Genomic DNA, 15,732 nt, shown 5'->3' with positions numbered 1-15,732 from the left:
TACTTAAACATACAACCACAACTTGCAAACTTTGCCTCTCTGTCATTATTCATGAACATCCCTATATTCAAAATCCAAGTTCTGTAAATTAACACACACTATCAATATATATATATATATATATAAACTCATTTAAATTTCTTTGATTTCTGATTTCTTTAAAATGATTACAAATGACTGTCACCTTACCGCAGAGGCACTGGCGGAAAGCACATAGTTGCGAGGTCTGGTTTCCTGAAAATCTGGTGCCATCTACAGAAACAGTAAAGTTGTTCAACAATGATCCGCTTTATATGGCAACCACACATAAGCAAACATGTAGGAAGTGCAAACAAAACAACCAGAGAGCAGAAAAGAATTCAAAAGATTTGGAGACATTATACAGAAGAAAATGCTGAAGTGGCAAATATCTACAGATGTCTGCACTTTCATGTTAGATATGTCTCACCTGATTTAATAAAAGGTGCAGAGAGCTGATACAACACAGCTGTGTGTAAACATCCTTTCCAACACCTGTAAAACCCATGACTCATTTGTCTTATTCATGGACCTGACTAATCATCTGGGGCTGTCAGCAGTCGATCACCATGCACATGCTAACATGCATAATGGCTGTCAACATTGCACTGATAAAACTCAGTGAAACAGTGAAAGAAAAAAAAAAGCTTCAGGAAAATCAGGGGTTCTAAACCTTCATTCACTCCTAGATCATGTGAAATGATGAAGGTACATTTTCAATTCAGGCAACTTTGGGGGAAAAGCCAGCCTGCTCTTTCTCCTGAATGACAGATGTCAGGTTCAAGTACAAGATCTTGGGTCGTAAATCAGCTGGTGGTGATTTTCAAAGACATTGAAACAAAAGAAATAAAATGATTGTGGTTTGTCTCCTTGTGGGATTCTTTGAGGATTTGTGTAAATTTTCCAGAAACAACAGAAATTGATGTCATTACTGGCTGACAACTGGGTAGGAGCTGTTTATATTGATCTATTGATTGATCTACTGATTGATCTACTGGCCCACAAATAAAGTCCTCCCCTTCAATTAGGGGTCATGCCACACGCTGAGAACTTTCAATGTAAAACAAACAAAAACAAAACAACAACAACAAAATAACAACCCCAAATCCTGTGTGAACTTCAGGGAGCAATGCACTTCCTTACATGATATCACAAGGAACCATGTACAAACAACAGGAGATTATTGTCTGCTTATGAGTAAAAGATGTAATGTGAGAAAAACAAAAGCAGAAGGATAAGCAAATCTGGATGAGAGAAATTGGTGAGACAAGGTCCACAAAGGTTGTCTCTTTCCCAGCCAGAACTGAAGGTGTGATTTTAACTTCTGATTCTGATTTTATCAATAAATCAATGTTAGCCTTCAAAGCATCCTGTGAAAAATAAGTCATTAGCTTTGGGGCATACATTAAATTGTGATCATCTCAATTTAATTGTGGCAATCCAGATGACGCCACAGGCAATTCAGAGGGTTTAAAACCATATCGGTAAAGTGCTATTATTATCAGATTATCAGAACCGACTGAGGTCCAGCACCAGATTTCTCCTGACTGTCTGGTGGGGTGACTTCAGGTAAAATCAGATCTCTGAGCCCTGCATTACAACATCAAACTATAAAACTGTTCAATTAACCTGTTTAATTTACAGGTCCACTTTATAAATGCTCTGGTGAACCATGCATGTTAGGTGATGGAGTGCAACAAATATTGTCATGAAGTCAATTCTCAATGTAAAAGACATTCATGAATAAATCAATCATTGTAAAGAGAGAACAGTGATTTGAACATGAATCCTTCAGCAGAGAGTTCATCATATAGAATTAGTTTTATCTAAATTCTAATGAGCATTCAGATGTTATGTAAATTGCTCACATGGTTAAATTAATCCAGGTTCCCTCATTTTTTGAATAAATAATTACCAGTGGACAAAGCCAGTCAGTCATTAGTGTTAATTTCCCATAATGCTCTTTCAAACTCTCTCTGCAAAGAGTCAGTTTCAGGTCAAACATGTTTTTCTTCCAGTCATTATCAGTTATGTTTTTAATGTTTTTCTTCCAATAATTTACCAGTAAATGATAGGAACAGAAAATAAATTCAAAACAAGTGATAGCGTAGAAAAAGACGATGTGTGCACCAAACTGAAAGTCTTTAAAAATGTGCAATACTTACTTCACCCTCACACTGAAAAGGTTGCAGATACAAAAAAACGGTTAGTCAGCACCACTAAAGGTTTGATCTCTTTATTATCAATATGGAGACGTCAAGGGATGGAGGCAATAAAATGCTCACCGCAGCTTTTGCCTCAGCCACCTTGGCCTTCTTCAGACGAGCTTTAGAGGCATCCAGGTCGAGGCGAAGATTCTCCAGAAGGCGTCGCTCTTTCTGAAGTACACAAAATGTCATTATCAAGACTACCATTAAAGGTTCTTTATTTATAATCTGTTTTATGGGACGTTTTCATATACAAAAAGAGACACATGGGCAGTGTTTTTTTTTAATGCCAAAAACCATTGCGGTGCAAGACATCTGAGTGAGATACATGCAAATGTTGTGCCAGTTTATACTGCATGTGTACTGTACTTTGTAATATCAATTACAACTCTATGCTCTTTTGTATTCCATAAAGCACTTTCTATGCATTTATATGGCATTTTCTGCATAAGTAAACTTGAATGAACATTCAGATCACTACACTGAGAGTGGAAATATTATCAGCAGTGTAATGTATTTTTTAAAATACAGGTATATGATGGCTTGTAACCAGCATATTTACAATACAATTAAGGTTTTTAATTTGTGCTATTCCATGAGTTGTGTGGGCTTCGGAACCCAACTTACCTAGTGACCCTTGACTAAAGCCACAGGAGCAAACTCAGAGGCCAAAAAAGAACATGGCATCAGGATAAGACAAAATCTAAAAACAGCCAGTAATGAAATATGAGTATTTCTGCATATTTTTATTCAATTTTAAGCCATCAAAAAAACAACCACCACAACAGGCCACTGCTACCGATGGAGGCATTCCAACAGAAGAACTAACATCAGCATAACAAGTAGTATTCAGCTCCAACAGGGGACAGCCACAGATTGAGCTTGAGGGGCGTACGTCTTAACGATTAATTTCCCAAGGTGCTCGAGACCAGTATGTTGCAGGTATTTTCCACCAAGTTCCCTCCACATGTAGCTCCACCTACCCATAGTCTGCTGGTAGACTATGCTAGGCCTGCTGAACCAATATCTCTTCCGCAGATACTCATCTGGGAATGCAAGAGGGTTCCTTCTGTCTCTGAAGAGCCTTGGGGGTGGTAGTCTAAACACTCTCTGGATTATATGAGCATCTTCTGCCACAGGGTCATCAATAAATGGAGAGGACATGTTTGGCATGTTAAATGCTGTTGTATTCTGTCACTCTGCACTCCACAATAAGGTCTAAACTCTTGCTGTTATTCCCTAACCCTCTGACCTCCTATGTTTGTGAAATACTGTCTTGGATATACTGCTTAAACAGTGCGGGCTTGAGTGGCTTGACCTTGTTCGAATTACAATTTCACTAACCAGAGACAAAGGTCTTAACGGTGTGTGGATGATAATGTAAGACAATGTAAGTGGTGTGACATGACTTTTTTAAAGCCTTTTAAAATCTTCACAACGTGATTTGAACGGGCAGAATGACCTAGCTTTCTCTGGCCCAAATCTATCTCTGTAACTGTAGTCATGATCCAGTGTTGATTACTAAATGAAACGATGTGAAGACAAATTCTTTGGAATGATCCAGAAGATGTGAAATGAAGGGGAAAGTTTGTTTTCTATGAGGATGACAACCCTAAAATGCTGGTGTACTAGTTGAACTCACTGAAATGGTTTTCCAGTCTCCCTCCAAGAAGTTCCTGAGGGGTGTCAAGAAGCTGATAGCTGACGTCTGGAGGAACTCCCTCTCTGCCGCTCCTAATCTCCTTTCACATTCACCCACTTTGATCAAAGTGCTCCCTGCAAAAACAGATTAAAACTGATTAGATCCAATCAAATATTAGATTGGCGCATGCATGCACAAAATTAAAACAGATTTTTGGTTGTTTTTTGACTGAAAATGACACAGGCTTCTTCCAAAAGATAATAAGACAATGCACAAGAGTCATAATTGTGGGGGGGGAGGGAAAAAAAAAAAAACAATGACAACAACCCAATATATATATACACAGTTACGTTCATAATAATAGCAGTGTCTTTAAAAAGGTGAGTAAATGTAAAAATTCATCAAATAAATTGTATTTTAATGAACACAAATGCACTGGGGACACTGCACATTCTATATCAAAGCAAGAAAATTGGAAAAAGTAATTGGATTTGAAAAAAAAAAAAAAAAAAGTCAAGAAATATAATGTTGACATAAATGTTGACATCTTTCTTTACAAACTCAAAAATTTACTGTATAAACTAAAACAAATACTTGAAGGTTCAACTTTCCTGAGAATCATAACCTAATATTTAGTTGCATAACCACGGTTTCTGATGACTGCTTCACATCTGTGGTACATGGAGTCGACCAACTTCTGGCACCGGTCAACAGGTATTGAAGCCCAGGACAATTGTACTATGTTCCACAATTCCTCTGCATTTCTTGGTTTAGCCTCATGAACAGCACTTTTTATGTCAACCCACAAGTTTTCGATGGGATTAAGGTCCGGGGATCGTGCTGGCCACTCCATTACTTGAATTCTGTTTGTTTGGAACCATGATTTTGCTCGCTTGCTGGTGTGTTTGGGGTCATCGTCTTGTTGAAACACCCATTTCAAGGGCATGTCCTCTTCAGCATACAGCAACATGACTTCTTCCAGTGTTCTGATGTACTCAAACTGATCCATGATCCCTGGTATGCGATAAATAGGACCAACACCATAGTTGGAGAAATATCCCCATATCATGATGCTTGCACCACCATGCTTCACCGTCTTCACTGTGTACTGTGGCTTGAATTCAGTGTTTTCAGGACGTCTGACAAACTGTCTGTGGCCCTTAGACACAAAAAGACCAATCTTACTCTCATCAGTCCACAAAATATTATGCCATTTCTTTTTAGGCCAGTCAATGTGTTCTTTGGCAAATTCTAACCTCTTCAGCACATGTCTTTTTCTAACAATGGGACTTTGCAGGGGCTTCTTGCTGGTAGCTTGGCTTCACATAGACGTTGTCTGATTATCACAGTACTCACAAGCAATCTTAGATCTTCTTTGATCCTCCTGGAGCTGATCATTGGCGTAGCCTTTGCCATTTTGGTTATTCTCCAATCCATTCGGATAGTCGTTTTTACTTGTCTTCCTTGCCTTCTTGTTTTGGCTGCCATTTTAAAGCATTTGATATCATTTTAGCTGTACAGCCTTTTTTGCACTTCTTTACAGGTTTTCCCTTCTTTTATTAATTTCTTAATCAAAGAATGCTCTTCTTCTGAACAGTGTCTTGAACGACCCATTTTACTCTGTTTTTCAAGGACAAATGCACAGCCCGCATATGCAGGGTCAGTTGCCTTGATCGTTAAATAAGGGCCACCTGTACTTGCAGTGTAGAAGTTGAAATTCTAACAAAAACAGCGATTTATCTTGCTAGTGATGTGGGACTGCTATTATTTTCAACACAACTGTAATTCACATATATCAGGGTTGGCTACATCCTACTGGAGGGGATCAACCGTAAGTTACCCCTTTATTAGCACATTACAGCAGACATGTAAAAGAGAATAAAAGCACAGTATAAATAATTATGTAAAACAAACAAAGAACTGCCAATTGAACTGCACAATGTTTATTGGGAGGAGGGGGTGCACTGTTGGTTGTGAAGTCTGACCAATGAAATCAAACTGATGAGTCTCTAAGCATAAAAAAAAACTGTAGAACAAGCTGCTTAAATCTTTCATAAAAATATGGTATCACGTACAGCTTGTGTTATCACTTAACCTTGAGTTGGCATTCCTGATTTAAACAGCAATCACCTATTAAAACAGACCATTTTGGATTTAGTGTCCACTATGACAACGGAAAAATGGTCAACAAACAAAGCACGGTGTGCAAGCATTGCTTTGCAGTTTAAATATTTTGAACTGATGCTGAACTTTGTATCATGTTCACATTTTTTGATTGTATTTGTAGCAGTTAAGTAGCAGGCATGTCTTGAAGAAATAAAAGTCTGGATGACTGGAAATTTTTTACTTCTCAACTCTGACAAAACAGAAGTTATTGTACTCGGTTCTAAGCACCTCCGAAAAATACTATCTAATCATCTCATCAGTCTGGACGGCATTACTTTGGCTTCCAGCTCCACTATAAGAAACCTTGGAGTAATTTCTGACCAGGACATGTCCTTTGTCCCTCACATAAAACAAGTTAGTAGGGCAGCTTTCTTCCACCTGAGAAACATTAGGAAAATCAGAAACATCTTCTCTCATGAGCATGCAGAAAAACTAGTCCATGCATTTGTAACTTCTAGGCTGGACTACTGTAACTCATTACTATCTGGATGTCCAAACAAATCTCTAAAAGGCCTTCAGTCAATTCAGAACGCTGCTGCACGAATATTAACAAGAACTAGGAAAAGAGATCATATCTCTCCTGTGTTAGCTGCTCTTCATTGGCTGCCAGTAAAATATAGAGTAGAATTCAAAATCCTTCTTTTAACGTATAAAGCTCTTAATGGCCAAGCTCCATCATATCTCAGAGAGCTCATAGTTCCTTACTGTCCTAGCAGGCCACTCCGCTCTCTGGATGGAGGTTTACTTGTGGTTCATAGAGTGGAGGAAGATCGTTCAGTTATCAGGCTCCTCTTCTATGGAGCCAACTTCCAACATCGGTTCGGGGGGGCGGACTCTTTAGTAATTTTCAAGACCAGGCTTAAAACTTTCCTGTATGACAGAGCTTATAGTTAAAAAGTTAAAGTCCTCAACTCTTTAGCTATGCTGCTATAGGCCTAGGCTTCTCTCTCTCTCTCATATTTGATTTCAGTTTCTATGAGTGGGTTAATTTCTTTTTTTTTTTTTTTAAAGATACTACCCCTTTGATATTGCCTATTTTTAAATCACGAGCAAGTAAGATAAGTGCTCATTTTGTGGTTTCACTATATCTGTGCTACTCTCTGATTTTCGGTTTGTAGCAGCTGTTTATTTTTTATTGGATACTGCTCAGTTTTTTTGTGGAAGGGTGTTAAATTTTTAGAATAAAGTGTTTTTTTTATCATTTTTACATGCAATATATTGCCTTTTCCAGTGTGTAGTTTTATTTTAAGCTATTGAAACCATACTGTTACTGTGGCCCAAAGACCGTGATGCATACCAAACTTGTATATTATACTTGGGAAAATTGTACCGTTGCATCCCTATAATGTATACAAACTTGCATTGAACTGCTTGAAATCTCACCATATGGAGCGTTCGGACCAAACTCGTTAGCTGCCTCCTGCATATATTGGCCCAGCAGCTCTGCATTAGTATCTCTGGCTGGTGCTTTTCTGTCCAACTTTTCATAGAGAAACTCCTCAATTCTGGAACCTGCATAGAAAGTCAAGAGTTACATTTTCAGCCCAGATGGTGAAGAAACATTTGCTTCTTTTACTCCTTACAAATTACATAAAAACACAAAAAAAAAAAAAAAATCATGTGCATTAAATATAGCAGTTATATAATAAAATAAACAATTTTAATTCCATAAATAATTGTTCAGCGATATTGTTTCAATTACATATTTTATGTTTTACATGGAGAAAATCATACATGCTATTTAGCACCTTTGGGATTGAAACAAATTTGAACACAGAAGACTATGGCAATGTATTTAAGTATTCCAAGAAGAAGAACAGTGGCCAGAGTTAATACTGGAACCTGGAACCAGGACTCCTCAAGACTCTGAGTCCAGACAAGCTATGTAACCACACAAGAAGAACCGTGGTCAGGGAGAGAACCAACAATCCAGTGATCACAGAAACCAGAAGTCGTCTGCAGAATTCCTTGGGCAGAATTTTAAACATCATGTCCGACATACACCCAGGTTTCTCAGTAGCAGCGACAGGGAGACACGAAGGTATACCACAGCTGCTTCTACAAACAAGTGAACTGAGGGTCTGAAGGCTTAGTTTTTGGATTTTTGGAAGCACAAAAAGTTTAATTTCTCTTTAAAGCCACTGCATCACTTTGTTTTAAATTATTTAGACATTTACTTAAAAGCAGCAGTTGCAGTGCTGTTGAGCCTAATTATACTCTTCTGCATTTTCACCAAGTAGTTTGTTTTCTATATGAAATTTTATCTACAGAGAAACTCATACAGGAAGTCCACTATTTCCTAATTTTTATGGTGTAAAATTAAAGCTGCATTAAACAGAGTAAAACATAGTTAAATGCAAGTAATGGAACTCCCAGACCAAATTTGTTAGCTCCATCCTGCATATAATAACCCAGCCAGCCACCTAGTCCATGCAATCTATACCAGAAAGATTTTTCTGGTCTATGTCTGGTCTATGTAGCACGTGTCACTGATCTCTCAAAATGTTTTAACATTTAATATTTTTTTAAATTTCAAAGGTTTCTTGTTGCCTAAATATTTTACTCCCTTTAAAGCATTCTCTTATTTTGTTTTTCATTTATTCCATTTGTTCAGTTATTTTTATTTTGTCAATTGCTAACAAGGGCTTCACTGTCACTGACTGATTCATAGTCATAACCGTGGTACTTATTTCTTGTGGATTGCTGCCTATGGACTTCAAAAAAGGCTTGCCATCAACATGCTTCATGAAGCAAATGACTGTCAATAAAGTCACATAAGACATAATTAGGTTATTCTCCATTTTGTTGACTGCTTGTCTATACTTGACCATACTTCAGTGTGGGAAAATCCTGCCCGTTTCCTTTTAGAAAATCTGTGACTTTAATCTGATGGTCACCAAGCATAAACTACAAAAGATTTTTTGTGGCAATTATATTTCTACACAGTAGTAATTTTTCCTCATGTAATGGTGAAGACGAATGATCAGAGCATCCTTACTGACATTGTTTGTGTTATTTGATGATTTAAGTTTGTGTTTTGTTTTTTTTTTTTTCATAAGTTATTGCTCAGTTAAAAAAAAGACTCAACCGGCCAACAGTGTACACTGTACTTGTGAGAAAATGATTTGACATGTAATGCTGAACTCACTTCTAGACTTGTAAGTAAACAGCTACAAATGCTATTCAGAGACAGCAAGACAACTAATTGCTTTAATTGATGGGAAAGTGAATGGATTACACTGTATGATATGAATTGTTTATTTTGATATTCTTGTATGTTGTCTCCTCTTTATCTATGTTAATTCCAATCGCTGTTTTTAAACAGAAGTCTATATTGTCTTAGAGACATGATCTTTAAGGTGAGCTTCTCATAAAGATTCTGCTGTCACCACCTCTCTTTGCTTTGTTCAGTGACTGAGCTCAACCCATAAATTTCCTGTCTCTTTAACTAAGGCTGCTTCGGTAAGGACTAAGCCTTAATGACATGTCCTCTACCAGGGCACAATACTAATTTTACTTTAAAACCTCAAGTTTCCTCATCGCCATACAGTTTCATAGCAAGACAAGAAAGAATGACAAGTCTGTTCCATAATAAGAAATATTAAACTGTCAGGGCCCGTAAAAGAGGTTTAATTAAAAAGGTACTAGTTTAGCATAAGCTATCATTAACCCATTTTATTATACGTCGTCATCTCACATTCAGCTGAGAGCCAAGATATGGTTTTTTTAAGGGTTGGTTACATCCTACTGAGGGATATCAACCCAAAAATAATCCTTAAAAAAATGTGTTGAACAAGCAGCTTTAATCTTGCACGATAATTTATCATTTTAATTTTAATCAATGACTTATTTTCTACGACAAATTCTATGACATGAAAGGTTTCCAAAGGAGAAGACCAGACTCGGGAGACAGGATACTTACCAGTGTGATCAACTGTAGCATGAGGAATCAAAAAGTAAGACGTTAGCACTCCCCACTCTCCAGTTTGTTATCCCATATAAACCTATAAGTAACGCTAATTATACTACATTGTGTAAAAGTTATTGTTTTACTAATCCAGGACCATACCTTTGGGTATGTTTCATCCTTCAAAGATAAATTTCATTTGCCTTTATTTTTCTTCGAGGTTGCATTCAGGAGCTGAAACATTAATGGATTTCTGTGGAGTTTGTGACTAGTACTATAAAGCAAAATTTTCACCCAGGGAAATGGCTCAGTGGTAGAGCACGTGCTTTGCATGCATAGATCCCAGGTTCAAATGCCAGCCACAAGGCAAACCAGTGGTAGACTTGTGCCAGTCCCTAGCCCAGATAAATGGTGGGGGTTGAGTGTGCTATCCGGCGTAAAAACTGTAGCCAAATCAATCATCCAAGTCACAGAGCTGACTTGCTGGGGCAACCCCAAATAGGGAAAATTCGATTTTTTTTTTATTTTATTTTTTTTTTGGGGGGGGGCAACAACTAAAAAGTAACAACAGTGCACAGTCAAAGATATTTTCAGAAAATGTGTAAATGCCACAGAATTAATCAGACCCTATATTGTGTTGTAGATTTTGCCATGAACTGAAAGTTCCCATCAATGTTTCTCTGGTATTTGTCGTTTGTTTTTACAGAAGATGTCACTGAAATAGGTGCTTCCCCTAATCAGCTGTTTTCAAATAGATCTCAATTCAATCACTTCTGATTATCCTTGAGGCAAGAAGGTGACCAAACTTATGCTGTGTGGTCCCATTGATCTGACTGCTTTTGAATCTCTGCTTCAAAATATTTTTTAAATTTGCTTTTGTGTTAGAAAAAATATTTTGCTTTTCCTTTGTTTTTTTATGTGATCATATTTATACAGCACCTGCTTCCTGTAGTTGTCCTTACTTATATAGTTTGTCTTCCCTCTTGTATCTGTTGGAAATCTGTGTAGATTCTCAGTCATCCAGGTCATATTTTCCTGAGAAAGTTTAACCAAGGGCAACTGGACTTAATTATAGATTTGTGAAGATGACCTCTCATCTAAAATGCTTCATTAGTTCTGATTAGTCAGAGTCCCAAAATGCAAAAAAAAAAAAAAAAAAACAACAAAAAAACCCCCCCAAAAATTTTTCTTAAATCAATGATTTATCATCATTTTGGATACAGTAGCTACAGACAATATCCGTTTTTGTGGTATACATAGAAAACGAAAGCTTGGTCCTGAAGCAGAAACATAGCTATGGGTTCGATTCCCAGGTCTGGGGGCTTTCTGCGTGAAGTTTGGATGTTCTCCTTGTTTCTAGGTGGGTTCTTCCTATAATCCCAAGGCATGCACGTCTTGGTAGATTGTTGACCATAAAATATTGGTGGGTGTGACTTTGAGTGTGAATGGTTGTTCGTCTCTGTAAGGACACCCTGTCCAGGGTGAATTCCACCTCACAATAGATGCCAGCGGGGATAGTCTCCCGCACCCCCCACTGACCCGAACAGATAAGAAGTTGAAAATGAAATTACAAAGAAAATATAACATGTTTTAAAATGGATTTAAATTGCATACTGGCTCACTTGTATTGATTCCTGAAATGTAATGCCATCTACTTTCCTAAAATCATAAACCTGCTTCCCTAACACTGTGGTGATTGCAGCTTGTGAGGCTGAAGCACTCACTACTTAGAGTGCGGATAAATATGAGGGTTTTTTTTTTTTTGGTGGTAACTTATATAAATCTACTCAAACGTAGAACCACAATGTGTAAATATGGATTCTCTGTCATCATTTATTAGCTTGAAATGATCCCACACTGCACTCCATTTTGAGTGAATAATATTTGTGTGTTCTTGCATGAGTTGTACGTTGGGTTTACAGAATGGTCAATTCATTGAGAGTTAATTTCGTCAAGAAATTTTTTTTAATTGGCATATAATCGATAGTCGAGTCACTTAATATTCTTAGAACCATGTTATCCTTTATATGCTTGGAGTATCAGTGAAACTCAGGAGGATTATCAGCAAGCATTAACTTTGTGTTCTTCAAACCTAGCAACACACTACAACAGAAACCTAAAAAGTTGAGCAACCATCCCTCAACAGAGCAGGAGGCCTCCACCAACTATGGATGGTCTCCAATTGCTACCTTCAGCAGAGACTGACTGCACCCTGGGGGTGGCAGGTGGCATGGAATCTGAGCGCTGCCATTGTCAAAGAAGATTTTTGAACCATTGATCGCCAGACTGCCAGTGATTGTCATGGCGGTACTCACTGAAGCTGGTGGTGGAGGTAGGGGATGAGCACTACAGAGCAGAGTTCAGTAAGAGTTCAGTAAGACCATGGAGGAAGAACTTAATTCAGACGGGAAGAAAATCTGTGCCCACACTATCCACAGGGTGAATGGGGAGGTGCTGACCTCAACTGAAGTGCCAGGTGGCCTGAGTCATGCAGTACACCAACATGTATTTGGAAAAGGAAAGAACTCTGTGTCTTGGACGTGGGCTCTCGTCACTGGGGCTGAGGTTGCTGCAGCTGTCAAATAGCTCCACGGTACCAGCATTTAAAGGATAAATGAGGTCTGCTCTAAGTTTCTCAAAACTCTGGATGTTGTATAGGCTTTCTTGGGTGACAACCCTCTGCAACATTGGTTGGACACCAGGGACAGTGTGTGTGGACTGGCTGCCCCCTTTAAAAAAAAAAAAAGGGGGGAATTAAGAGGGAGTTACCTGAGGTGGTTTGGACAATTGGCCAGGATGCTGCCGAGCACACCCATCTTGCAGGAGACCCCAGGGCAGACCCAAGACCTGCTGCAGAGTTTGCAAATCTTGGCTGACATGGGAAAGCCTCAAGATCCAGAGAAGCTGGTGGAAGTGGCCAGGGTGAAGAGTGTCTGGGGTTCCCTTCTGAGGCTACTACCCCCTCAACCCAAAACCAGATGAGCATTTAAAGAAAAATCTTTAAGAATCTACAACTAAGTCCAGGTGTCCTAGATTCAACTTCATCAGACAGTAACTGTACTTTAATTGTCTCCTGCCTCTGACTATCAATGTTCTTAAATTGCTTGCCAACTTGTTTGTAATTGTTAAATAAGGTATTAATAAAGAAATCAAATAAAGTTATTATTCATAAATTGTTTCAAGGGCAGACTTTGGACATACTGTTGATTAAAAATATTTGTCTCAGGCTTTTATAGAAGTGCAAAATTTTATATTTATTATAGAAAAAATACTATTAATTTTCATCAGCCATATATACAGTTTGGAAAGAATATTGTCCTTTTCAGAATATGATGAAAAACTAGAGAATATTGTGCATGGAAATGTAATGACTACTGTTTGTCAAAGAACAACTGACTGAAAAATACCTGATACCTAAGGATATAACTTATCATACAACACATGCAGACTCTCTCTGTTCTCCCTCTGCCTTATTTTATCTGGAGACTCTATACTGCTTGTAAGTGTGACTGAGCATGAATGGTTGTTGGTCTCTATATGGTGATCTGTCCAAGGTGTACGACACCCTCATCCAAAGTGAAATATTTAATTTCCATTTAAAATAAAATCTACAACAAACGGGCCAAACGTCAAGAGGTCTGATTTCTTTTTGGCACCTCTGTACATTCAGCACATTTTTCTGAATTCAAGGATTCAGTTACTGCATTTTTGTAACACAGAATGTTAACAAGAAAACTCCACAGGGCACGCATGTTTAAAATATCTGTAATCGGTTACAATATGTTGATGGAATTTAACATTCAAACTTTGACTCAAACTTTTCAAATGGAATGAAGATGAGGTCCTGGCAGACGCATGCAGGGGCCAACTGCTTGTATAACAACAGTGTTCAGCAGGTGATAGTTTAAGTGTACTCAGGCCATTTAAAAAAATAAAAAATAAAAAGAATAGGTGTTTACAGATAAGGAAATTTACACGGAGTAAACACCTTAATTTGTTGAATCTAAACAAATAACTTTTTTTAACCAGGTGAATCATTAAAATGTTTACAACAAGGCGGCAAAAAAAATAAAAAATAAAAAAAATAAAAAAAATCATACCTGAATGCAACCTATTTACCATGAGACATGACAAAGTAAAGTTCAGTTGTGAGCTACTCTTCCAACAAGGTCAAAAGTAACAGTACACACACTACATCTATTTTATGGGTCAAAACTAGCAATGGCACCAATGTGATCCTATCAAGATTGTATTTTGGCAATTGTGTTGTCTAATTATCTAACAATGGCCCTAGTGGCAAAAATGAATGCAAAAATTCACTTTAAAGAAATTTCATGAATAGAAATTTGTAGAAAAAAAAGGATTAACACATTTTGATTCTATAAACCTTTAATGTGACCATTACTTAGACTGCTTGATAACAGGTGAAATGCTGTATTATCTCCTCATTATAATTGTGACTCCCTCCTTAAGTTTGATTTCTTTTTAAAACTTACTATGTCTCACTATGTAGTTTGTCAAACAGATAAAAATAATATTTTATCAATCCAGAAAATGTTTAATTTTCCCATCATTGTGACCAAGTCTTGCTTTACTCTGGACTTCCTTGTGCTGTACATAATTGATATTTATGGTACATGGCAAAAATCTCAAGTATTAGGTCCTCTCTTTTTCAGTAAAATCTGTAACCTGTATTTTAGAACAAAGCAGTGGCTCTGCTAGATGGCAACATATGCTTTTGGATAATGGCAGGATCAGTGTATGCGTGTCGTACTTGGGTTGGGCTGCAGCAGGACCTCTGTCTGTCTGTAGATTTTCTCGGTCCAGTTTTTGGTGCAGTCTGCGCGGCTTATCAGGTTCTCAAAGTGAGCATCCAGCTCAGTCTTCTCCGCCTGGCCTAGCTTTTCCTCTGTGAACTGAGGCCAAACAGAGACACAATACAGACTGACAAGTCAATACTCCTGTCTGACTTCCCATTGATAATTATTAAAACCCTTAAGGAGTACGGAGTGTCATCATGATGGGTACAGTTCAGATGACATCTTCTTCCGCTCCCTCCCCACTTGACACCTTCAATAACACACCCTAACGACGGATGCGTTATCTTGACTTGAATTAGACATACTAAACAAAATTGGCAGTTACTGCATTTTGCGTTGTATGTAGTCACAATGTCGTCAAGCTTCTTTTTTGAGTGGGGATGTAGAAGAATATTAAATGTCACTGTGTTTTCTTTGCTACCATGTACCTTAACATTAGCTCAAACACTGTACCGCAGCGTCAATGGGCTATGAAAATTAAGAACGGGTCAGCACAGTACAAGATATTAGCACAAGTGCTTCGTTACCTGGACGGCTCGTGTGAAAAAAAGCCCGGCACCGGAGGCCAATTTCTTCACGTTAAAATCCATCTTGTATCTACCTCCTAGCTTTAGATGTGACACTGGATAAAGACTACTCGACACCAGCTGTTACGGCATACGTCACGAATCACGTGACCACTACGGTTGAAGCTAAAGGTTCGCTATGTCATCCGGGTACCGCCGAAAAAATATTTTAAAAGAATAGCTTTATACTCAATGTGAAAATAGCTACGTCTTTGTACTTTATCAACATTATAATATTTTAGGTGTTTTCTCATTATGATATTCTAATATTCACTTTTTCACGCTGATGCATTGAAACAACACCATTGCAATCAAACTATACTGTTTTCTATTAACGAATATGCAAAGCACCGAACCAAAATCACATAATAATGTGTGTCCGCTCTCTGTAAGCGATTGTCTGTTG

At 37.8% G+C, this 15,732-nt stretch overlaps 1 protein-coding gene across 5 annotated transcripts in view; it reads right to left on the bottom strand.

The window, feature by feature from the left end:
* Window positions 1–15,409, bottom strand: part of LOC115048679 (endophilin-B2) — a 30,226-nt gene extending 14,817 nt beyond the window's left edge. For 3 of the 5 annotated variants that reach the window (XM_029510358.1, XM_029510356.1, XM_029510355.1), the window contains exons 1-7: window positions 15,288–15,409; window positions 14,715–14,856; window positions 7,417–7,545; window positions 3,868–4,001; window positions 2,304–2,396; window positions 2,184–2,195; window positions 190–252 (exon numbers count right to left, since the gene is read on the bottom strand). In XM_029510358.1, the coding sequence (XP_029366218.1) occupies window positions 190–252; window positions 2,184–2,195; window positions 2,304–2,396; window positions 3,868–4,001; window positions 7,417–7,545; window positions 14,715–14,856; window positions 15,288–15,350 (636 nt within the window). In that variant the 5' untranslated portion in view covers window positions 15,351–15,409. The remainder of the gene's footprint in view (window positions 1–189; window positions 253–2,183; window positions 2,196–2,303; window positions 2,397–3,867; window positions 4,002–7,416; window positions 7,546–14,714; window positions 14,857–15,287) is intronic. The other 2 variants (XM_029510357.1, XM_029510359.1) reach the window with 2 other exon arrangements.
* Between the last annotated feature and the right edge of the window lie 323 nt (window positions 15,410–15,732).

This window comes from Echeneis naucrates, chromosome 9 (genome assembly GCF_900963305.1).
Source record: "Echeneis naucrates chromosome 9, fEcheNa1.1, whole genome shotgun sequence".
Taxonomy (NCBI): Eukaryota; Metazoa; Chordata; class Actinopteri; order Carangiformes; family Echeneidae; genus Echeneis; species Echeneis naucrates.
The sequence above is the reverse complement of the archived record's forward strand: the minus strand, read 5'-3'. Positions and strand labels throughout refer to the sequence as shown.